The sequence below is a fragment of the Benincasa hispida genome, chromosome 10, assembly GCF_009727055.1.
Source record: "Benincasa hispida cultivar B227 chromosome 10, ASM972705v1, whole genome shotgun sequence".
Taxonomy (NCBI): Eukaryota; Viridiplantae; Streptophyta; class Magnoliopsida; order Cucurbitales; family Cucurbitaceae; genus Benincasa; species Benincasa hispida.
Genome location: NC_052358.1, coordinates 17267188 through 17294092, shown reverse-complemented (window position 1 = coordinate 17294092; position 26905 = coordinate 17267188). Strand labels below are relative to the sequence as shown.

The 26905-nt window shown below is 37.3% G+C and overlaps 1 protein-coding gene across 1 annotated transcript; it reads right to left on the bottom strand.

Annotated features, from left to right (window-relative positions):
- Positions 1-4853: 4853 nt before the first annotated feature.
- Positions 4854-22744, bottom strand: LOC120088948. Its single transcript, XM_039046387.1, is given in 11 exon segments — positions 4854-5135; positions 5283-5387; positions 18152-18252; positions 18317-18447; positions 18601-19348; positions 19415-19434; positions 19508-20122; positions 20579-20857; positions 21239-21417; positions 21419-22369; positions 22436-22744. Coding segments are annotated over 11 exon segments (3720 nt in total).
- Between the last annotated feature and the right edge of the window lie 4161 nt (positions 22745-26905).

Sequence of the window (26905 nt, the reverse complement as noted above, 5' to 3'; positions counted from 1 at the left end):
ATCTTCTGAAACCATCCTTCAAGAAAAAATCATCGATACGTTTGTACCAGGCTCTTGGTGCCTGCTTTAGCCCATACAATGTTTTCTTCAATCAACACATCTTATTTTCTTCTCCAATTTTGGCATAACCAGGGGGCTGCTCAACATAAATTTCGTCCTCTAAATACCCATTTAGAAATGCTGACTTAACATCCATTTGATGAACTTTCCAGTTATTTTGTGTTGCAAGGGCTAACATCAAACGAACAATCTCCAAGCAAGTTATTGGTGCAAAAACTTCTTCATAATCCACACCAAATTTTTGTTTGTAACCTTTTACTACGAATCTGGCCTTATATTTCTGTACTTCTCCATTTTGCTTCAGTTTTGTTCTATAGATCCATTACCAAGAGCTTTTCTATTCTCTGGTAATTTGACTAACTCTCATGTCTCGTTTCTTCTGATTGCATCAATCTCTTGATCCATTGCATTTTTCCATTTCTCATCTTAAATTGCTTCTTCAAAGTATATAGGATCAACATCTGCAAATAAAGCAAAATCAGCATGTTCATCATCTTGTATTCTTCTTAAAGTATTATAGATCTCTTGAATATTTCTTGTCTTCCTTGGAGTAGTTTCTTCATCACTTGTGGAGTGTGATGAAGAAGGTGAAGTTAGTAGTTGAGTGTCTTCAAGCTCCAAGTCTCGAGCATCTTCTTTACCATTCATGTCAATAAGTAAGGGATTCTGGTTTTTATTTGGTGCATCCCATTGCTAGAATTTTGCTTCATCGAACTTGACATCTCGACTAATAATAACTTTCTTACTTACAGGGTTGTATGTATCTTTCTTACTTTCTAATTTGAAAATACATATTGAACTGGGTTGGAAGTACTCCTATGGAACTGGGTTTAAAGTTAAGCAAGCATGATGATAGTGAAGCTTTGATACTACCATCTATAGAAGTCTTAGGTTTAATTGCTAGTACTCCTACGGAACTGGGTTTAAAGTTAAGCAAGCATGATGATAGTGAAGCTTTTGATGCCACCATCTATAGAAGTCTTGTTGGAAGTTTAATGTATTTAACTACAACTAGACCTGATCTTATGTTCTCAGTAAGTTTATTGAGTAGATTTATGACATCACCAAAGAGAAGTCATTGGGAAGGAAAGAGAATTCTTAGATATATTCTTGGAACTGTTGATCATGGAATCCACTATAAAAGGAACGTGGATAATGTTCTTGTTGGCTACAGTGATAGTGATTGAGGAGGAAATATTGATGATTTCAAAAGTACTTCTGAGTATGTATTTAATATTGTTTTGGAGCAGTTTCGTGGGCATCAAAGAAGTTGGATGTTGTAGCATTATCAACAACGGAAGCTGAATACGATTCTTTGTCTGCAGCTAGTTGTCAAACACTTTGGCTTAGAAAAGTACTATGTGAATTGAAGTGTTCTCAAGAGAAAGGGACCTTCATGTTCTGTGATAATAATCATCTATTTCACTTTCGAATAATCTAGCTTTTCATGGAAGAAGCAAACACATACAGATCAAATATCATTTCATCAGAGAATTGATCAAAAATGGAGAAGTATATATCAAATATTGTAAGACACAAGATCAAGTTACAGACATATTCACAAAAGCATTAAAGACAAGACTTATGCTTGAAAATGAAAGAGAAGCTCGGAGTCAAGGAAGTCTAGTTTAAGGGGGCATGTTAGGAATTAATAAGCTAGATACATTATGGATAACACATTCCTAGATACAATTCTAATTTCAAGATACATGCATTTCTAGATACATGTAATTGTTCAAGTACATGAATGATATATATATGTGTACTTCATTTATTTTGTATCTTTTAGGAAGTGTCTCTTGAGTACTATATAAGAGTTCATTTCCCTCATTTGTATGCAAGAGAAAAGAATCAAAATCAATAGAAGCAAATTGAAGTTTAAAAAAGAAACTGAGTTTCAAGAAAACAATATTCTTCACTTGTACGTTTTTGAGTTTTGTAAGAGAACAAGTTTTTTCTCTTAAAAGTTGTGAGATTTAGAGTGAATATAAAGTGGGCTCCTCAACGCTTCCAACAGGTTTTTTTCTTTGGGGTGTTTCATCAAACAGGTTTTGAGCAGATTAACGTAGGTTTTTGTGGCATTGGAATGGTTGAAGCAAGACCTCTATGTAATAATGAAACAACTACAACGTGTGAAGAGCCATCAAAATTTATGTTTTGGGATAACATTCATCCCACTGAAGCAGCTTACAAGTTCATCACTGAATCGCTTCTCAAGCAATTTGTCGATGATCTTAATCGGAATTGACAGGCTCCAACGCTTGAAATTTTCTAGCTGATTTAGAAAAATAGAATTTGTCATCTGTATCTGCAGGATTTCTTCTTTCTCTTCAACAGAGCTAACGCACAATAGGAGCAAATTTTGATTTAGTTCAAATTGACTAGAATTGTGTCTTTCTTTGTCATCAACGAACCATTTCGAAGTTGCGTATGTTTTTCTAATGACATGAAATGAGATGGGAAATGACGTGATGAATAAAGTAATTTCAGGGCTTTGTTGTTTTCTAAGAAACACGTGCGCTTTTATTTTTGTCTTGTTTTCAATTTTTTTTTCCTTCTAAATAATCATAAAATTGAATTAAAAGATTTTCGATGCGTATAAAATTCACATTATTATTATTATTTTAAAATTGGAACCAAAATGACCTTTTTTGAACTAAATCTAGAAATACAGAAACCAATATAGTATTCAATTAGATGTTTGAGGTAAAGTGTCGAGTTGTGAACACCTGAAAATCATAATATAAGAAGTTAATAAAATATAAAATTGATATTTTTTTAATAGTTAGATTTGATCCAAACACTTTAATTGATTTCAAGATTTCATTTAGAATATGACTCATTTCTAAAATAATATCTTTTAATATATTTTTTAGTAGTGAGATTTGATCCAAATACTTTAATATTTTTCTCCCTTTCATTCTCCGTCCCGTTCTTCCTCATTGCCCCAATCTAAAGAACCCTAATTTCTTTTCGTTCATCATCTTGTTTATTTTAAAAGCTCCCACTTGAAACACCACCCTTATATTCTCTCCAAAACTTCGCCATTAATCTCCTTATTCTCAATTTGGGTCTCCTCATTTACACACCAATTAGCTTCGTTTTGATTTATACTATGCAATATGGGTGGTTTTATAGAGTTGGACTAAACAGATGAAGAGAGCATGGACAGAAGGGAGTAAGGGATAACGTTTTTATTACATGCTGTTGCAAACAAAATGTTATACATCTCTATTTTTAAAATCTAGATCAAACATGATTCCTTCAGGCTGGTGGTGGCTCTGATTCCTTCAGGCTCTCCTTCAATGCGAGGACCTCACATACATGAGTCTCTTCTTCAGGCAACTCAATACTGTTTAGTTGACAATCTTCACTGTCTGGGAACTTTAATGTGTTGAGCACATTAAATTTCATCTCTTCATTGTCCACGCGCATAGTTAATTCACCTTTATATACGTCAATTAAAACTTTCCCAGTAGTTAAGAAGGAGCATTCAAGGATAATTGGTACCTCTCTATCTGCTTCATAGTCCAAGATAATAAAGTTTGCTGAGAATTGAGATTGTCAACCTTCACCAAAACATCTTCAATCTTCCCTTCTGTGTACTTAATTGTCTATCAGCGAGCTGAAGAGTAACAGAAGTAGGTTATGCTTCACCAATTCCCAATTTCTTAAAAATTGAGAGTGGCATGAGATTAATGCTGGCTCCTAGATTGCACAATGCATGACCCACATCCAATTCTTCTATCGAATAAGGAACTGTGAAGCTCCTAGGGTCCTTCTGCTTCTTTGCTTACTAATGCGTTACACTCCTACGTTAGCACTATTACTTCCTTCTCACTGACTCTTCTCTTCTTCGTCAAAATGTCCTTAAAAGATTTTACATATGTTGGCATCTACTTCAAAGCTTCTATAAGTGGAATGTTGATGTGCAGCTGCTTCAAGAGCTCAAGAAAGTGCTTGAATTGATGCTCATCATTCTTCTTCATCAGACGCATAGGGAATGGTGCATTCAGCGGCACCTCAGGCTTTCCCGTGTTAGACGTACTGATTTCCGAATGGCTTGTGGTTTCGGGCATTTTTTCTTTCTGATCCATTGAACATGTAATGCGTTCTTTCGAAGGACTGTTGTTTCTTGGATTCATTCATTTTTCTTCAAGAGCTCTTCCACTTCGTAACGTCACTACGTGGCATTGCTCCTTCCTATTATTGTTCCCAAGTGTTTCAGTATTGCTAGGTAGAACTCCAGGCTGCTTGTTTTTCAGCTCGCTTGCTATCTGCCCTACTTGGATCTCCAAGTTTCTGATAAATGACGTATGGCTTTTCAACAACGCGTCATTCTGGGCTATGTATTCCTTCAATAGGTTCTCAAGCGGAGATTCTGAGCTCGACGTCTGTCCTCTATTAAAGGGCTGTTGATACTGCTGATGCGTTTGTTGAAATGCAGGCGGCGATCCATTCCTTTGTTGATAGTTCACCCTTGGGTGGTGCTCTTGCTGATTTCCTCCTGTCCAAGAAAAATTCGGATGGTTTCTCCATCCAGGGTTATACGTATTAGAGAATGGGTTATTTTTTATGAAGCATACTAAATAAGGGTTTTGTGGACATTCAGCATAGGAGTGAGGATCTCCACAGCCCACACAGTTAACCATGGGCTGCCCAAACGCTTCTACCTGATTCACCTTCTGTTGATTTGATGAATTTCCTAGCGTTATGTTCTGCAGAAGGCTAGTCATCGTAGCCACTTGAGCAGAAAGTGTGGCTATTGCGTTAGAATCAACAAAATTAACATTCTAAGATCTCCTTCTCCTGTCATTTCTTCCATCATATGTATCATCCACCCATTCTATATTATGTTTAGCAATGTGGTCTAATATGTCTTTAGCCTCAGTATAGGATTTGTCCATAAGTCCACCAGCTGCTGCTGCATCTGCTGCCATCTGTGATGCTCTATTCAGTCCTCCATAAAACGTCTCCATTTGGATAGTCAGTGGTAGTCCATGGTTTGGGCAATTTTTGACTAAGCCCTTAAAACGCTCCCATGCGGCGTTTAAGGTCTCAGTATCTTCTTGTACCTCCTCGCGTTAATGGTAGGTGGGAAGTATTTTTTTCATAAATGTTTCCACTAACTTCTCCCACGTGATTTCACCAGGCTCTAATGAACTCAACCATTGTTTTGCGTCATCATGCAAATAATAGTGAAACAAGGATAGCCTGATCACCTCTTGGGTGATTCCAGGAATCATAAATGAATTACATGTTTCCAAGAAACGCTTCATATGGGAGTGGGGATCTTCACCACGACCACCCCCAAATTGTCCAGCACTCTAGAGTATTTGGAGCATAACAGATTTCATTTCGAACCTAGTTCCATCTGGCGTTGGGTATATGATTCTTGGAGAGAAATCATACAGTACAGGGGACGCGTAGTTCCTCATGGGACGCGTGCTGCTATTTGCCATCAAGATCAAATTCTGAGCAGCATGAGCTAGTTGCTGATTTGCCTATTCTTCCTCCAATGCTCGTTGTCTGTCTTGTTGTCTGAGAAATTGNAATTGTTGCCTTAATCTTCGATGGCGGTTGGATCGGTTCCTACGCCGGAAGGTCCTTTCAATCTCGAGGTCGTATCTGAATTCAGGAGTGCACTCCCTACTCATAAACGTTCACAAGCTTAGGCATAGCTTGTAATAGTCCCTCGACTGAAGTGTTCCTACAATAGATACAAACGAAATTTCTGAGTAGTTCTTGTTTCTGAATCCCCGACAACGGGACCGAAAACTTGTTTGTTGCTATCGTGATTTGCTCTAGGAGTGTATTGTACAAAATAAATTGGAGAAATAAGTTCCAAGTACAAGTGATGCGTTTATGCTTTGATGCGTTTAAGTAATTGTAACGCGTTGGGGCGTTAGATTATGCACAGAACGCACACAACTCCTAATAATGACGTTCAAGTTTCCCTAAACCAGATCCAAGTATAAATCTAATTTAGGTTCCTGGTAGGTCCAGGGTCGAACTCAAGGATTCAGTTAACCAAACACAGACCTTGCATTGTATCTACTGTAGGTGTTTTCCTAAATGAATGTGAGAAATGTATTATTTACATTAAATTGTTGTGCCTATGCAAGAAGATACAATAGAGTTGAGTGGGGGATGATGGATCATGCGAAAATGGAGTTTAAGGTAAGTGGACACGTCGATCTAAGATGAGTGTACACAACTTAAGATGTGATGTGGATGAGATGGAATGATTTGCTTATCTTTTGTTTATGCGTTAGACCTAATTCAACACTTCTCAATGTGAATGACATACAAAGCCTATCTCTAGGGTGCATGCGTCTAACACATAATGTAAGAAACACCAGTAAGTCTATTTCTAGCTGTACTAGGCATCCTACTTAATTCAGCTTAGTTATTCCTTCGAACAATCTAAGTTAAAGATGCTTTTACCAAGTTGTCAAGTTGGCTTGAGCATTAGAATGAAGTTGTGCATAAAGTATTAATGCATTCAACATAAACAAGGAATAAACAATAGTAAGTATGATGGATCATATATGACTTTTATAAAGAAACAAGGAGTCTTTACAAAAACAATATTTAATCAAATGGAATGAAGGCGTTAAATAAGAAGAAAACTGAGTCAAGCCAAAGAATACAATCTCTTGTATTTCTTTGGCTCAATCTCATTGTGTACAATCACTTGTATAGGAAGTGGATGGAGTGTCTTTCTCAAGAGTGGCTTCCTCCGCTCCCTGACTGGCGGTGGTGGTGGTTCTCAACCCTTTTTATCGTCTCAACACCACGGCACAGCTTCTACAGACTTATGACTATAATTTACAGAGAGTAAGGATCTTGATAATTTTCGAACTTCCTAACTCTTGAGAGACTTCATCTATTTATAGGTGTTGGTCACGTCAACTTAGTGAATGGGCAGCATTAAAGTCTATGTCCTGGTCAGCATTAAAGGTCCATGCCCTGGTTGACCGCCTGACTCTTGGAAGCTTTTCAGATGCCGCCTGCTGCTTGGAAGCTTTTTAGATGCCTCCTACTGCAGGTGGCCATACTTGCAAGTGGTGAATGACACAATCAACCTAGAGCCAATGAATCTCTTCTATTGCAAACTCCCTCCGATGCATGGCCCTTACGTTAGAGCTTTTCCTATGGCACTTGTCTAATGCGTTAGCATTAATCCTTGCATTGAAATCCTAGCATACAATGCGTTAGTGCCACGATATTTAGTAATAAAACTTCTTTTGTATGATTTTGCTAATGTTTGAATAAATTCATGCATTTCTTCTAAAAATAAGAAGAATTTATCATTAAAAACCTTAGTTATTCCAACTTAAGAGCAAAAATAACTTGTATTTCTACAAGTTATCAGCATTGATAAAATATATAAGAATGCGTCCAAAAAGTATTAAGTTCACAGTATTGCAGTCGCATGTGTCCATCGCATAAAAATAGTTAACTTATGTATTTTTGTGCAGAATATGCGTTGACGCAAGGTGAAAATTGCGATCACAAGAAGTCAATGGTCGAACGCAGCATTACCGCATAACTATACGATGATTTGCGCTTGCAAATATCTGCTCAAGGAGGATTGCCGCATAGAGTCGGCGCAACTTGGTGGGCGCATCTAGGTGAAAAGTGTAATAAATCACGATGGGACAGAAAACTGATGATGGTCCATTCCGAATTAAGTTGACAAGCCGTAACGAACTACTGTAGCAAGTACACTCAACTTTTTGGTGACAAATATTCGACGCATCAGACAGAGAATTAATGTCATCCCATCAGTGCAATCTTAAGAGAGAAGAAGCCTTTCACCCCGAAGCTCTATAAATACTGAAGGCAACCTTGAATGAAATGTTCGTCTGGTCGTCAAGTTCGATGGATAGATAATTTTCTCCATAGTTAGAGTAGCCTTGTTCTTAGTTTTTCTTTTATTTAGAAGGCAGAAGCGAGGGAAGTGAGATTGTACCGAGAGATCATTCCAGTGAACTTGGAAGAGTTCCGAAAGCATCAAGATCAGAGAAAGGGCCAACTCTTACAGAAGCAGGAACATCTGTTGAACAGAATAGATTAACAATGTAAAAGCCTTGGGAAGCAAGGGATTGTTACCAAGCTCTCTATTCTTATCTTCCATTATCATTTTGTACTTTGAACTCATCTATAGATTTCAGTGTATCTACTGCATAATCAATCTTTTCTCAAATCTACCGCATACTTTTAAACCGCAAACAACAACCCAAAAACAACTCTTTGATTTATTGGTTGCCGCAAAGTCTTCTAAAAAATTATCACCGCATACTGTTCTCCTTAGTCCCTGAGTTTAACCCTGGACTTGCCAGGAAACTCAATAGAATTTATACTTGGATTCTGCTGAGAAAACTTGTTGCACAACGCATCCTATCACCGCAATTCATTTCATTAATTTCACCACATAAAATAACGCATCAAGTTTTTGGCGCCGTTGCTGGGGACTTCAGCAATTCAGTGTGCCAACGGAATTTTTTTTTATTTCTTTGCCGCTCTCAATCTCTGGCAAATTACGACCCACAGATTGAGAAGACGTTTCGATTAAGACTGAGAGATAGCCGCCAACAACAACCACAAGAAAAAGATCGCAATAGGCCCATGAACAATGGGGCCATCACATCCCTTCAGAACCAAATGACTGCGATAAGTTTGATACAAGGCATCGCAATTAATAGCACGGGAGCGAAAAAAAGGGCAGGTCAACGCAATTGCTCAAACGACTGCAAGTTGTGTCATTTGTGGAGACGCTCATCCGATGGAAGAATGCCCAGGAAATCTGCAGTCAGTATGCTTCATAAAGAATCTTATTCCGATACATACAACACCGCGGGTCGATAAACACCCAAATTTCACGTGGAAAATAGCAACAAACCTTTCAACCAATTGCCACAAAAAAAAAGCCACCCGAATTTTCCCGTGAACCAACAGTCCAACGCATAACCAAGCCGGAAGTTCGCAGACACCGCAATCTTCATCCTTAGAGAGTTTGCTGAAGCAGTATATTGATAAGAACGAATCAATGCTTCAGAATCAAACATCGTCCATCCAAAATCTCAAAATTTAGCTAGGACAGATTACGGGTGAACTCAAAAATAGACCACAAGGAGCTTTACCGAGCTCAACTGAGCTTTCTCGCAATGCTAGGGGTACAAGGAAGAAACAATGCTTATCTTTCTCCTTGCTAAGCGACAAAGTGACCTCGAAAGTAGGGGAGAAACCCATCATGACCAACTTGAATGCGGTAACAACCAACGACCCGTTGACTTATAATTCAGAAAAGCCCAAGAAGATGAATCCCGAAGTTGTGTCCACCCTCAAGCCTTTAGATCAGGAGACAAAAGAAGTCCAACCACCACCATTCCCGCAAAGATTGAAAAAGAAACAGAATGATGAAGAAAAGATCGCGACAGTGGCAGTAACGCAAAATGCCATGATCCCACAAAAAATGTGCGACCCAGGAATCTTCACGATACCATGTTCAATTGGAGGGGTCTACAAAGGCCAAGCACTATGCGATCTTGGGGCGAGTATAAACGTAATGCCACTATCAATCTTCAAACGATTGAATATGGGCAAACGCATGCCCACAACGGAGACTTTCCTACTTGCGGACAGATCCCGATACATCCTTAAGAAGAGTTGAAAGATGTCGCAATCTCAATTGATAAATTCATCTTACGGACAGACTTCATCATTTTGGATTATAAAGCGGACGAAGATGCGCCCATCATATTGGGAGACCACTTCTTTCAACCAGTCGCTCTCAAATTGATGTGCGCAAGGGGGAAATTGTAATGAATGTTAATAAGGAAAAGCTCCGGATTAAGGTAGTCAAAATCCTAGAGGACTGAGAAAAGAAGAAAAGGCCGTCATGGACGTAAAAAGTCCAGCTTGAACCACAAAATAAGCAGTCCCTGAGTGACTATGCAACTCAAACTCATCAGGGATGCATTCCTTTTGAAATATCCTTTTTATACCAATGCTTTATGTACTTTCATCACCTGTCTTTTCATTGTTATCGTATCTTTGCCTTTATATCATTGTTACTTATCTAAAAAAATAAAAATAAAAATAAATAAAAATAACAATGTGATCATATTGAACGATCGTGGTCAACGATTTTTTAACTTTGTTTTTTTTTTTTTTTTTGTATTTGACCCTCTCAATGTTTTTCTTGCAACGATCGAGGTAAACGATTGCGGAGGCGCTGCACGAAGACGAAACTACTTAATTTCGTCACCACAATCCAAAAAAGTAAATCGCCGCAAAGGAGGATGCGTCAACAAATAATGCGGGCGACAACGCAAATTTGGGGGTTGTATCTTTCCTTGACTTTATTCCAAATTTTTCACTATCGCATCGTATTTTAATTTTAAAAATTGTATTACCGCATCCTCTTTGATTGCCACAATCATCTAACAATGATCAATTTAGTAAGTCACTGCATGATTTCTCTTTGCCAATTATGATTTCAATGATGAAAAGCATGCTTCTATTTTTTTTCGTATACACTATGGTCAACTTAATTTTAGGACAGTCACCTCATGAAATATGTCTAGAAGTTAGTGGTTTGCTAGCTTTCTTTCAAACTGACCCTTTATGAAACATCCTAAGAACATCACATGACTTCTTTCAGTCTATTGGCAATGAGGACATTGTCGCATTTTAAATTTAGGGGTGCAGTATTTATTTTCGACCTTGCTATTTTTAGCCTCTTTAAAAAAAAAAAAAAAGAAATCTTAACGTTGCGATCAGATCCTACTCGTAGTTGGATGTCTGCATGACACACATGGGGCAAGCCAAAACGAAGGTAGGAATCGTGATCAACGTATAAAAAAAATGATGATCGCAACTCCGCTGCCAAATGGTATGAGTTTAGTCTGAGAAAAAGCGCCTTGCTCGTAGTTGGATGTCCACATGACACACGTGGGGGCAAGCCAAAATGAAGGCGAGGCACTTGGATCAGCGCAAGGTCAGAGAGAAAAAAATAATAATGTCTAAAATAAGCAAGGATAAAAATCATTTAACACCCTCAATGAAAAAGTTTTTTGAAAAAAATCATGTGATGTCCTGAAATCTAGTAAAGTCTTTTTGAAGGTTAAACTTGTGGTCCCTAAATTTTAAAAATATTTTAAGAGGAGACCTGGATAAGAATTAAGAAAAATTTTGGTATATAGGATTTGAATAAGGCATCCTTGAGAAATCTAGGAAAAGAGATTGCGGTCAACTTTCTAAAGGAAATCTTTAGTTTATGCTTGAGGATAAGCGTTGTTTAAATTTGGGGGTGTGATAACGGGCAGAAATGCACGTTATTATAGTACTAAGTTATTAAACAATGCAGGTTTGCATTGATAAAATATATAAGATCGTGTCCAAAAAGCATTAAGTTCACAATATTGCGGTCGCATGCGTCCATCGCATAAAAATAGTTAACTTATGTATTTTTGTGCAGAATATGCATTGACGCAAGGCAGAAGTTGCGATCACAAGAAATCAACGATCGAACGTAGTGTTACCATAAAGCTATGCGGTGATTTGCGCTCGCAAATATCTACTCAAGAAGGATTGCCGCATAGAGTCGGCGCAACTTGGTGGGCGCATCTAGGGGAAAAGTGTAATAAATCACAATGGGGAAGAAAGCTGATGACGGTCGATTTCGAATTAAGTTGACAAGCCGTAACGAACTATTGTAGCAAGTACACTCAACTTTTCAGTGATAAATATTCGGCCCAGCAGACAGAGAATTAATGTCATCCCATCAATGCAATCATAAGAGAGAAGAAGCCTTTCACCCCGAAGCTCTATAAATATCGAAGGCAACCTTCAGTGAAAAGTTCGTCTAGTTCGTCGAGTTCGATAGATATATAATTTTCTCCATAGTTAGAGTAGCCTTGTTCTTAGTTTTTCTTTTATTTAGAAGGCGGAAGCGAGAGAAGTGAGATTGTACCGAGAGATCGCCGGTGAACTTGGAAGAGTGCCAGAAGCATCAAGATTAGAGAAAGGGCCAACTCTTGCGGAAGTAAGAACATCTTTTGAATAGAATAGAGTTAACAGTGTAAAAGCCTTGGGAAGTAAGGCATTGCTACCAGGCTCTCTATCCTTATCTTCCATTATCATTTTGTACTTTGAACTCATCTATAGAAATGGAATTTACTTCTTTATATCTGTTCACTTTCTGTCTATTACGCATGATTAGCTAAATATGTCGAATGGGTTGAGAAGCACTTAGTTAGCATAACTGGGGATCTTTATTCTATGTGATTATCTTGTATTATATATGCATCATTCGTCCATTGGAGATACTCGAGAGGGTAGTATAAGGATAGAATCTAGGCTTGAAAAAGTCAGGTTAGAATCTAGGCTCGAGAGAGTCATATTAGAACGCATAATCAAGAGATAGGAGCTTAGGAATAAGCACTGTTTGCTATTAACGCATCGCATGCATCCTAGAGATAGGTTATGATTGTATATGGTCACCTTGTCTTTATGTGCATCTTGCATCATCGCATAGGCAAGAAGTAGAGACTTAGGAATAAGCTCTATGGACATTATCGCATTCCTCGCATGCGTCCTAGAATTAGGAGTACCGAATTTGCATTGAAAAATGATTTGCTATCGGATGAATGTAGCATGATCACATAGTTTGAACGCATTCTCGGGAAACGCTAGCTAAAGACCTTCTTAACCCATTCTTCTGCATACTCAGTGTATCTACTGTATAATCAATCTTTTCTCAAATCCACCACATACTTTTTATACTGCAAATAACAACTCAAAAACAACTCTTTGATTTATTGGTCACTGCAAAGTCTTCTAAAAAATTATCACCGCATATTGTTTTCCTTAGTCCCTGAGTTCGACCCTGGACTTGCCAGGAAACTCAGTAGGATTTATACTTGGATTCTGCTGAGAAAACTTATTGCACAACGTATTCCTATCACCGCAATTCATTTAATTAATTTCACCGCATAAAATAACGCATCACCTACCTCTACCAAATTCACCAAAGACCACACTTTGGATTCTCACTCTGAGAATACCAAAGGCTCCAACTTGTGTTTTCGTCCCCGCTGCTTACTTCTTCATGTTACTGTCGTTCGTGTAGACAATCGTGTTATCACAACCGACTGATTTGTTGGATGATAGAGTTCATGTAGAGGTTCTTCCATTGTTTTGAGTTCGACATTTGAAGAGAGTCTTCAACTGGTACGAGAACTCTTTCCTTTGTGTTTTATTTATCAAAGCATGTCATTAATTAGTGTTAATTTGTATAACTATCTGTTAGAATGTATGTGTTGTATTTCGATCACAATGAAATCGGAAAGATCTGAACGCGCTAATGGATGCTCTTCGTTAAGAGTTCCTTCAATTGGTATCAGAGCCAGGTTCTGATATTCCAATTTCATTGTTACAACGAATTACATATACATTCTTGGTGGATGCATGTCTGCTTTGTTTAATCGTTAAATTGTTGTGGATGTGCGGATTAATGGATTTTTTCTAGGATGTTTACCTTAATTTGATTTAATTCTTTTACATTTTCAGTTTATTGTAAAGGCCCCTGTGTTTTTTGGCATTATTAATCGTTATCGAGTCTATAATTCAAAGTCAGTTTGAGTCTTGAGTCATTTAGAAAGAAGATCGGAGCAAGAGTTACAGTTCTTCGAGGAAGAAGATGATCAAGGGTTGATTGGATCGTGTAGACGATGGGGGTAAGCGATTACTGAGTATCAAGTCGTGTAGACGATGGGATGCTCACGTATCATTTAACGCACGCGCGCACTAGACGATCCTTTAGCTCAGTAAGCTTCATCTCTTAGTAATTGACTAAATGATCACTTAGCAATGCACGGTAAATCATTTACCTTTCGTACCGTTAAGCAATCGCCAAGACGATTAGGCTTCGCAGCCTCGTTGTCGTCTAAGTAGTCATTTAGCTTTTGTGCCTATCGTCTAGTGCACATGATGCTTGGTTTTATGAAGTGGAAATATGAATGATATGCGTTGATGGAATTGCATTGTGTAATCAAGTTTCCCCAGTGGAATCCAAGTGTAAATTCCTCTGAGTTTCCTGGTAAGTCCGGGGTCGAACACAGGGACTTGTGAAAATAGATTGAGCTGGCAATTTTTTATGAAGAACTTTGTCGTAACCGGTTAAATAAATAAATCGTTGGGTTTTTTATTTGCGTTGATGAAAAATAAGTAAATACGACGGAGTTTGAAAAGAGTTGGTAAACGGGAGATGCGATGAATATGCAGTGAACGGGTTAAGAAGGGTTTCTGCTAACACTCCCTAGAATGCATTCATACTTTACGATCATGCAACATGCATACAATAGTAAACCATCTCTCGATGTGAATGTTATAGCTTCTAATACTAGAACGCATGCGATATATGCGGTAAGTCTATAGGACCTACACATAAGCCTCTATTCTTATTTATGCAATGACAGGATAGCACACACACAAATAAGGCGACCACATAATATCATTCCTATCTCTAGGATGCATACGATGCAAGTTGACAAGCAGAGCTTATCTCTAAGTCTCTATCTCTTGTTTATGAAAGTCTAATTTTGCTCTTTCGAGTCCAGATTCTAACCTAGCTCTCTTGAGACATTAGGAAGCTCTCTCTCAAGTAACTCTAAAGGAGATTTTGCACAGCATAAAACAAAACAATTGTAAACAATGAACTTTCTAAGTCATGTTAGCTTATTTCTTCCCAACCCATTCGACTAGTTTAACTACTCATGTATATTAAGAGAGAGAACAGATGTAGAAACAGAAATTCCATTGTATAAATATGACGATGAAGTATAGAATAACAATGCAAGTATAGAATATAGAGCCTGGTAGCAATCTTTTGCTGCCAGGTGTTTACACTGTTTTCTACTCGTGCTCTAAAGATAATCTTGCTCTCGCGAGAGTCGGACCACTCTCTACTCTTACACCCCAAGGTTCTCTCTCGAGTTTCCCTGAGCGATCTTTGGTGCCACCACTCTTTTCTTGCTCCGCCTTAAAATGGAAAGAAAAAACTATGGACAGAGGCGTGAACTTGTGGAACAAAGGTTGTAAAAATGGTGAACTGATCAACCCCTTCTCTTAAGAATGCCCTTGGCATTTATAGAGCCTCCATGGTGAAAGGCAGCTTCTCTCTCCTGGTTGTACAAATGGGACAACTTTAATTCCTGACTGATGTGCCGAATAATTTTCACTGATAAAGCTAAATGTACTTTGTGACTGTTATTGGCTGTCAACTTAATTTGGATTCGACTATCATCAGCTTTCTGTCCCATCGCGCTTAATTGGCCTTTCTCCCAGATGCGCCTACCATGTTGCGCTGACCAAGTTGCGGCGATCCTTCTTGGGCGAATGTTTGTGAGCACGATCAACGCAAAGCCTTACGATGAAGTTGCGCTCGACCAATGATTCCTATGATCGCAATTCTTGCATTGCGTTAACGCATATTCTGCACAAAAATACAAAAATCAACTGTTCTAATGCGCTGAATGCATGCAACCATAATATTACGAAATTGATGCTTAATGGGCACAAAATAACATATTTCATCAACACAATCCAACATTGTTTGAGAACTTGTGTATTTTTGCCCGTTATCAGTGCGCTGAGTGATCATTTACCTTCGGCGTTTACTAAACGATGGAGTCCTTCTGGCGGTTTAAGACCCGATTTGCCTGTGAACCGATTCGCTCAGTGGAAAATGTAATAGATAGGGTTATTTCATTTCGGTTTTTTGTAAAGGCTCATCCCGGTCCATTAATCCTTAGTTTAATACATGCGATGTATGATTTTTATATGTCATATGGTATGCACATATAGTAAATCCCACCTTAGGTTATGCATTGGTCATGCATCATCTATTTATTGTAAATGTTATAATTTAGAGAAGCATAATTTAATTTTGTAAGTGTATGCTCATGCATCATATAATATAAGAGTTATATTTATGTTAAGAAGAATTAACATGCATCATCTTTATATTATAATTGTTATAGTATAAGGGTGAATGGTAAGCATGTTTTATTTGGTTATTACGCATATATAAAAGTTATGTATAGTAATGACCGGACATTGCATGAAGCATAACATATAGGTTATTTTATAAGTGTTATAAACACCTTGCTGTGCGTAATGGTTTTTTAGTTGTTTCTTTTTAAAAGTTAAAGAGAAATTAAAACTAAAAGAAATAAGAAAGACATGCATGCTCACTTAGGTTTAATTCATGGTTTTAAAATGTTTAAAACTTAGATCACATAGACCTAAGATCACAGTTCTAATATGATTAGCAACCCTAAGGCTTTAATCTTTTTCATCAGTTTAATAGGATTAAATTGACTAATAAAAGGTTAAAGTGTAACAAATCTATCTATAAGGACCTTTTGTCTAAGGCGGGTTCTGTCTAGGCTGGGGTATTTAAGTTGACGGAAATGTAATACCCCTACTGGGAACTTACCTGGAAAGGTGAATTAGATAGATTTGATGCATGCATACAAATTAAGGACAATCCATTAAAGTGTTTAAAATATGACTACTTGAACTTGTTCATATTTTATAGATAACCGTTGTTTATGAGTAAGAATTAAAAAGACGACTTAGACTAAAATCAATAGCCGGATTGTCTTAGATTAATGAACCCCTAGGTAGAACATTCAGTGGGAGGTACTTGGGGCATAAGATGCTTCACTTAAAACTTTCACATTTCTCCTAAATAGTCCACACCATGAGATCTACTCTCGGCCTCGAGGCACCTTTGGCGTGTCCCCCTAACGGATGGTGTTTAGGTAGGTCAATATCAAGGTGGATGGAGAGAGTGTTCATAATAAGTGGGAACGGGAAAGTGCGACAACATATCCCTCAGTCTCCCTCGTTGGATTGAATAAAGTTACTGCGCATCGCCTCGAGGTGACCTGAGAGTGTCCCCCTAAAGGATGGTAATTTTGCTCGTTTCTTTATTTTGATCTCTTGTAAAAGGATAAGGTAACTTAGTCTCTTGTCCTAATCTGCTTCTTCCCTATGGTAGGCTCATTAGGGCAGGACTCTGGCACCGAAAGCGAGGGTCACACTTACGCGTAATTGTCAAAGGTTAACAGTTCTGGACCGAAAAATGGTGACTATTAGGTTCAGTTCCAAGAGTTAGTTCTGCCTAATGGTTAAGAATGTTTCATCCCAGCGAAGGGACATCTGATCACCCCACCGGTGACGTTTGTCCTACCTAACTGGGGCATCATTGCAAAATAGAAGTCTTTCACTTAGGGTACTTGAAACTATTTTGCAGAACTAATTGGTTAAATTCGTGATGCTTGTTGGATGCAAAGCTAGAGGTCCTTCTAGGATCCTTGCAAACACTCACAAAGAAAGCTACTTAGATCGAATTTAGAATCTATGATGGTCACTCTTAGATCCCAAGACAACTCACTCCAGAATTAGCTTCATCAAAACTAATCCAATGAATTGATTTAAATATCAAATCTAAAGCAATATTTGAAAGAAAAAGACAACACCAAAGGGTTGAATAAGCACAAGCTTTTTACATTGATAATCTGAGTTTTGAAGAACATTACAAGCCATTTTTTAGGCTCAATGGTCGTGGATAGACCAAGAAACTCAAAAGTCATTCAAATACAATTAATTACAAATTGTAGAAAATAACACCAAGAAACTTGAAACTTAATTGCATACTAAATTATAAGTCAAAATGCAAAATTAGGAATGTAGAAAGTCTTCAAATTGTCTTCAATATCTCCTCTAGAAGGCGGCAAAGTAGATATGCACGTTTGACAAGGTTTGACATCACATTTCTCCATGCAGTGCACACTTGATAACATTTTCTTCACAAAATCTGCACACTTTTTTTTTACCATCATGTCATCTTCCAAACTATAGGATTTTTCCCATGCCATCTTCATGTCATTCTCTTCTTGACTCATCAAACTAACATTATATAAAACTTTAGTCTCAAAATTATTTGTCGGTTCTTGTGAATTTGCTAGTTTTTGAAGATGTAATGTGTGAATGCCTCTTGAATCTTCTTTACCTTGCTTATTATAATTGGTCCTTTAGGTATATGCAATGGTTCAATGATTGAATTCACATCATCCCCCCTTTCTTTAAAAGGATTTGTCCTCAAATCAAGGTCTTCATTCCCTACATCAAAAGGAGTCAAATCAACCATATTGAAAGATAATTACGTTGTACTCACCTCGAAGATCCAATTTGTAGGCATTATCATTAATCCGCTCTATCACTTGAAATGGACCATCTCCTCTTGGTTGAAGTTTAGACATCCTTTGATCTGGAAACCTTTCCTTTCGTAGATGAACCCAAACCCAATCACCGGGTTTAAAAATCATTTTCTTTCTCCCTTGGTTCTTGCTATTGATAAGCTTTTGATTCTTCTTTTCAATCCTTTCTTTGACTTTTTTATGAAAATTTTTTATGTATTCTGCTCTTGAAACAGCTGCATCACTAGTAAACATATTAGGTGGCAAGGGTGACAAATCTAACAGAGTTAATGGATTAAAGCCATACACAACCTTAAAAGGTGAACAATGAGTAGTGCTATGTATTGCTCTATTGTAAGCAAACTCTACAAAAGGTAGAGTATCCTTACAAGACTTGATATTTTCAGACATTAATGACCTAAGCAAAGTTCCTAATGTTCTATTAACCACCTCAGTTTTCCCATCAGTTTGTGGGTGACAAGTTGTTGAAAACAAAAGCTTAGTTCCCAATTTACCCCACAAAACTTTCCAAAAATGACTTAAAAGTTTTGCATCTCTATCACTAACAATGGTTTTAGGAATTCCATGCAATCTAACCACTTCTCTAAAGAAAAGATTAGCTATGTTAGTAGCATCATCTGTTTTATGACATGGTATGAAATGTGCCATTTTACTAAACCTATCAACTACCACAAAAATGCTATCATGATGTCTCCTAGTCTTTGGTAGTCCTAAAATAAAATTCATGCTAATGTCAACCCAAGGTTCACTAGAAACATCTAAAGGTGTGTAAAGACCATGTGGTTGTGTCTTAGACTTAGCCTCCTTACATTTGAAACATTGTTTGCACACTTTATTCACATCTTTTCTCATTTTCAACCAATAAAAATGTTCAGCCAACATGTTATATGTTTTAAATTCCCCAAAATTCCCTATTAATCCTCCCCCATGAGCTTCCTTCATAAGCAACTCTTGAATGGAACACTTGGGAATACAAAGTTTTTCCTTTCCTAAAAAACATTTCATCAAACACAATATAATCATGCACGTTTTCCCCTTCTAAACATTGAATATACATATCATGAAATTCAGATGTCTCTACTTTGTACAAATCAATCATGTGTTTAAAACCAAGAATTTTTGCACTAAGAGAAGAAAACAATGCATACCTTCTTGATAATGCATCAGCCACCACATTATCCTTACCTTTCTTGTAATGAATGACATATGGAAATGTCTCAATGAACTCTACCCATTTAGCATGCCTCTTCTTCAACTTTGTTTGGCTTTTGAGGTACTTCAAGCTTTCATGATCCGTGTGGATAAACTCTTTTGGCCACAAGTAATGTTGCCAAACTTGCAAAGCCCTTACAAGTGCATGTAATTCTTTATCATATGTGGGGTAGCTAAGCTGTGCTCCATTTAGCTTCTCACTAAAGAATAGGAATGGCCTCTTTTCTTGCATTAAAACAACTCAAATCCCTATCCCACTTGCATCACATTCAATTTCAAAAGATTGGTCAAAGTTAGGTAAAGCAAGGCAAGGTGCATTAGTCAATTTATCTTTCAATTCATTGAATGCATTTTCTTGTTTTTCTTTCCATTCAAATTTCACATTCTTTTTAATAAGTTCATTCAACGGTGAGGCTGTGCTACTGAAATCCTTAATAAACCTTCTATAAAAACTAGCCAAACCATGAAAATATCTCACCTCGGTTGCATTGGTGGGTGTTGGTCACTCTCGAATAGCCTTGACCTTTCCTTCATCAACTTTCACCCCCATCCTTTCCAATAATGAATCCTAAGAAATTGACTTGGTCTTAAAAAAAACTACACTTTTTGAAATTGGCATAAAGTTTTTCTTCTCTAAGTTTAAGCAAAATTGTTTTGACATGCAACATATGTTCATTCAAATCTTTAGAGTAAACAAGAATATCATCAAAGTATACCACAACAAATTTTCCAATGTATTCTCTCAAAACATGATTCATTAGCCTCATAAAAATACTTGGTGCATTGGTAAGACCAAATGGTATAACAAGCCACTCATAAAGACCAAATTTTGTTTTGAAAGTTGTTTTCCACTCATCTCCCACATGCATTCGAATTTGATGGTAACCACTTTTAAGATCAATTTTTGAAAACAAGTTTGCACCATGTAATTCATCTAGCATGTCATCCAACCTAGGAATAGAATGTTGATACTTTACTGTTATTTTGTTGATGGCTCGACAATCAACACAATCCTCCATGTTCCATCTTTCTTGGGCACTAAAATGACTGGAACCGAACAAGGACTCATGATTTCTTGAACATAACCTTTATCCATGAGTTCTTCCACTTGCCTTTGAATTTCCTTGGTCTCGATTGGATTGGTCCTGTAGGCCGCCATATTTGGAAGTGTTGCCCCGAGTATAAAGTCAATTTTGTGCTCAATTTCTCTTAAAAGAGGTAAACCCGTAGGTGCATCTTCATGTGGAAACATATCATTAAATTCCATCAAAAGAGATTTAAAAGCACTAGGCAAACCATCATTAGAGTTAAGTTCAATTACTAACACATTCCTTTGCATATAAGTACAAAGTTTGGTGCTTCGAATGAAAACATATTCCTCTCTTCCCCTTTTCTCATAACCAAACTCACACTCTTTCTTTTTTCCTCAAAATCATTCTTTTTTCTCTCTTGGTTTTCACTCACCTTTTGCCCCTCACTTTTCTCCTTTTTTTCACTCTTCTCCTTTAATTACTTTCTTCTCTCCTCTCTTGATCCTAAAATTCTTTTCTTTCTTTTCTAATTTCATTTGATCGCATTGTACTTCATATGGAGATAATGGAAGCAAAGTAAACTTCTTCCCATTCAAAGTAAATGTATACTTGTTCAACAAACTATTCATATGTGACTTCTCTATCATATTGCAAGGTCGGCCCAATAACATATCACCCGCATGCATAGGTACTACATCGCAAAGAACCTCATCCTTATATCTTTCCAAAGTAAAAGAAACAAGAACTTGAGAGTTTACCTTCAATTCTCCTTTGTTTGTTAACCATTGAAGTTTATATGGTTTTGGATGTGGAACGAGTAGTGAGTTGGAGTCTTTTTACAAGAAAACTACTTACTACATTTGTGCAACTTCCACTATCAATCACCAAGCTACATGGGGTTCCTTCAATCAAGCACCTTGTGTGAAATAAGTTTTCCCTTTGATCTTCAACTTTCTCCTCCTTGATCTGCACATTAAGTACTCTTCTTGCAACTAAGGATATGGAGTTACCTTCTTCAATGTACTCATCATCAAAGGCTTTAGATTCTTCCTTAAGGCTGCCACCTTGTTCATCACATTCATCTTCTAAATCAATAATTCCATTTCTTATGACCATGACTTTTTTATTGACACAATCTTTGCTCATGTGCCCAAATCCTTTGCACTTCCAACATTGAGTGGAATTAGATTTCTCTCTTTCCTCTTTTGAAGCTTCATTCTTTTTAGTAAAGGTGCTCCCGGCTTCCAATCTTTTAGGAGTCACAAACTTCCCTTTTGTTTCACTCCTATTCACAAAACCATCCTTGTTCCAAACATTAGAATTTGAAAAGGTATTAGCTTTAGAATTATACCTCTTGGAATGTTCCTTTTCTTCTCTCAATTGTTCTTCAATTTTGATTGCATAATGATACATATCTTCCAAGTATAGTTGTGGATATCTATCAACGATATGAACAATTTCTCGATTTAAACCTCCAAGGAATCTAGACTTGGTGTCTTCTTCTTCTTCTCGAATATTTGCTCTTTCTATCAAAGTTTCCATCTCTTGATAATATTCAGCTACACTTTTCGTTCCCTGCCTCAAAACTTGCAATTTATTTCTCAAATCTCTTTCATAATGTTTTGGAACATACCTCTTTCTCATGGATTCTTTAAGTTCTTCCCAAGTTTCAATCGGATCCTCCTCTTTCCTCCTTCTCTCAGATTTGAGATGTTGATACCAATTTCCTGCATGGTTAGTGAATTCGGAAATGGCAAGTCTCATCTTCTTGTTTTCATTGAATGTGTTGCAATCAAACACATGTTTTATCTTCCTTTTCCATTCCAAGTATGCCTCCGCATCCGACGTTCCACAAAATGGTGGAATTTTGAGCTTGACTCCACTATCTCTATCTTCATGGATTCTTTCTCCTCGTCTAGGGTGCATATTATTTCTTCCTTTTCCTCTCATGTTTCCTTTTCCTCTAAGTTGTCTTTCTTGTTCAACTAAGTCAATTACTCCCTCGTCTTCTTGTGAGACTCTTTGTTGTTGTGCCCTTCTTTCTTGCCTATCTTCCCTCATCATTTCCATCATGCCTTGAATGGCTTGAAGAATTGCCATATTAGTATCTTGTACTTGTGGTACTTCTTCACCCTGTGACATTTTAAAGTTAATGATAAAAGGACCTCACCACACTTCTCACCAATTTCACTCAAGAACAATCGTGTTTATCACTCAATGGTAGGCTTTTAGTACTAGGTCAAAGATGTAAGGGTTGGCAATTTTTTGGTGCAATCTCACAAAAAGTTTGATAAAAACCAATTCAAAATGATCAACTCTCACAAGCTAAGACTAGAGTAACTAAACTTAGGCTAAAAATGAAACAAATCAGATTTTTTTTTCAAATGAATGACAAGAAACTTTCATGTGCTTTGGATCTTTGATTTCTTTTCTTCTTTTTCTTCTTCTTCTTTTTTTTGCTATTGGTTTTTTTCTTGCTGGCTTTTGTTTTCCTTTATGATCCAAGAGCTGATTTGAAGAAGTTTTCAAGAAAAGTTATAGTATGTCTTGTTACAAGATTTAAGCAATTGCTATGGAGAAAAAAAATGAAATAAAGTAAAGATAACACCTCTAAAGTTGGCCAAGAACAATGAACAAATACTCTGATACCAAACGATAAGCGCCCGCGATGCTTGTTGGATGCAAAGCTAGAGGTCCTTCTAGGATCCTTGCAAACACTCACAAAAGAAAGCTACTTAGATCGAACTTAGAATCTATGATGGTCACTCTTAGATCCTAAGACAACTCACTCCAGAATTAGCTTGATCAAGACTAATCCAATGAATTGATTTAAATATCAAATCTAAAGTGATATTTGAAAGAAAAAGACAACACCAAAGGGTTAAATATGCACAAGCTTTTTACTATCGATAATCTGAGTTTTGAAGAATATTACAAGCCATTTTATAGGACAAATGGTCGTGGATAGACCAAGAAACTTAAAAGTCATTCAAATATAATTAATTGCAAATTGTTGAAAATAACACCTAGAAACTTGAAACTTAATTGCACACTAAATTATAAGCCAAAATTCAAAACTAGGAATGTAGAAAGTCTTCAATTTGCCTTAAATATCTCCTCTAGAAGGTGGCAAAGTAGATATGCACATTTGACAAGGTTTGACATCACAGTTCCCTATGTAATCCACACTTGACAACATTTTCTTCAAAAAAATTTGCACACTTTTCTTTTTATCATTGTGTCATCTTCCAAACTATAGGACTTTTCCCGTACCATCTTCATGCCATTCTCTTCTTGACTCATCGAACTAACATTATATAAAACTTTGGTCTCAAAATTATTTTTCAGTTCTTGTGAATTTGCTAGTTTTTGAAGATGTAGTGTGTGTTGGGATTGGTGTGCTAATTCTCCTAGAGTCCCGTTGTTTGTAAAGATACACATTGTTCAATGAATAAAATAAGTATTATTTAATTCTAGAATTTACTCATATCCAATAAACAAAGCTCCCTATTTATCTTATGTGAACTTAAGTATGTATATGTGATATACAAGTGGATCATGCCTTAAGTGATAACCTAAATTGGTCTGTAGTATAAGGATTAAGGTGGGATACCTGATCCTATGACACTACAGATACGACCCACTTTGTAGAGGTTTGCAAGTGTTGTAAACTACTACAGATGGTTGGTCCTGACCATTCGTGTGGAGACGTGGAGGGGGGGTGTCCTATACAAAGAGTTTGTATAAGACCTGTACAATGAGATGACTAGACTCTGTATATAACACCGTTGATACTAGAGACTTGCATTCTCACCTAAACGACCATAGGTGACACGATCTCAATCCTGAGTGTTTTGGGAACTCTTTCCTTTGAGGGTAGTCCTTTGATTAGTATGGGTGAGAGTGGCCAGATTGCTAACTCAATATGCCTACCTTTTTGGGGACTTGTCTGATGTGGGAGCTAGGAACTCAATCCACAAGATGAAATTCACTTCTTTCCCGAAGCAGTGATAAGTAGAGAGATTGCTCCCTTAAGGGATGATTCCGGGGTTTGAACATAGTGGCCACAGCTTCTCTTTGGAAGAGAAGACTCAGTCATAGTAGGACTATGATTTATGTTCATTAGAGGGATCAATGGTACTTAAGGAGATAGATGTAACTATAGGGGCATAACGGTAATTGGCCCAGCTGTACTTACAAGTGATCTGTGAAGGGTTATCGCAATGCTGATTGGTTAAGATAGATACATAATATATCTATAGTAAGGAGAGTTCAGCCGTCGGTCTTTAGTGAAGTGCCTGGCAGTTAACAGATGGTGGATCCCGTGACTAAAAAGTTCAGTCAGTTATTCACATACCGTTGGAGCTTTGGAGCAATAAGTCCATGAGGTCTCCTTGGTAGCTTGGATTCTGTTGAGGATCAGTTCTTGGTGTTGATTTGAAATGTTCAAATTGACAAGAGGTATTTTGATTATATATGATATAATCGATTTGATGTATGAGATACATCTAGTGGAGGATTAATGTAAATGAGATTTACATTAAGTACCATGGAATAGAAAAAGAACTATGGTTTATATGTTTCATGAGATGAAATGTTAAATCTATAGGTTATAAATATAGTATGATAAGTTGGTTATCAATTATATTTATAATAATATTAATTATTGGATAATTAATACTTTTTCTTTTAAATAACCAAAGTAGTGGGTGGTTATTGGATCATGATAACCGTGAGTTTAAAAGAAAGGGGGTTTCCTATTTTGAAAGGAAGTTTTTTACAAACGATAGAAAAAGTTTTTGAGTTTTCTCTCGCACAAAAAGGAACTCATATAGGTCGTCAAGTAAATTCAAATTTACTAAACGACGGTTGGGCGAGCTAAACGATCGTGCAGGTGCGACTAAACGATCGTGCAGTGTTTATCAAATGATCACCTAGCTTTGCTAGATGATCGTTGACCCAAGGTAAATGATTGTCTAGTGTCTGTACGCAATAGACCAAGCTAAACGATAGACTAAACGATTGCATAGCTTTTGCTATACGATCGCATAGTTTTATCTAAACGATTGGACATCGACTTATACGATAGGTCTCAGCCATCTCCCATTTGCCCAGTCGTGTACGCGATCGTTCTTTCCTCCGTTCGTCTGCCTCATACCAAGTCCGAACAGAGCCCACCCTCTGGATTCTCATACCGAGAATACCAAGGTAGCCTTATTGGTGGTGTTAGGCTCAACTCAACATCGTCGAGGTTTTCTAGAGGTCGTTCATAGTGTTGTGGAGGCCGTTCACTGTTGCAGAGGAGTTCGTGACCGAGGAGATCATTGAGGACGAGCATGAAGTGTTTGTGTAGATCGAGTGTTCATGGTAGCTATTGTTCGAGCGGTCGCACAACGGAGCGTGGAGACGTTTCTGCCTATTTGTGTAGAGTTTCTTCTCTTGTTCATTTGAGACTTTCATGCTGTAATTTCTATATGATTTGCATAACCGTTTATGTTTGAAGTCGACTGTAAATATATGCTCATTCATGATTATAATTTGGAATAGTCTTGTTCTGCTGCTCATGGAAATCTCAGTTTTGATTTCCTTCAGTGTGAATGCCTCTTGAATCTTCTTTGCCTTGCTTATTGTAATTGGTTCTTTAAGTACATGCATTGGTTCAATGGTTGAATTCACATCAGGTCACACTTACGCGTAATTGTTAAAGGTTAACAGTTCTGGACCGAAAAATGGTGGCTGTTAGGTTCAGTTCCAAGAGTTGGTTCTGCCTAATGGTTGAGAATATCCTATCCCAGCGAAGAGGCATCTGATCACCCCACCAGTGACGTTTATCCTGCCTCACTGGGGTATCATTGCAAAATAGAAGTCTTTCACTTAGGGTACTTGAAACTGTTTTGCAAAACTAATTGGTTAAATGTGGTTTAGCAAAATCTAATAAAATTTTGTTCGTATTTTCAGCAACATCTTTTCAAAATGGCAATAGCCACGTTAGCTTTGCTTAGCGCCGAAAAATTAACTGGTGACAATTTTTTGATATGGAAACATATGATCACGATGATTCTTATCATCGAGGATTTCATGTTCGCTCTTATGGAGGTCTGTCCTCCTATTCCAGCTCCAAATTCCACTCGAAATGTTCGAGAGGCATACGAGCGATGGACACGGGCGAATAAGAAAGCCCGCATCTACATCTTGGAAAGTCTTTCTGAAGTCTTGCCCAAGAAACATGAGCGTATGGTTTCAACGTGTGAAATCATGGAATCCCTGCGGGGGGATGTTTGGACAACCATCTGAATAGCTTAT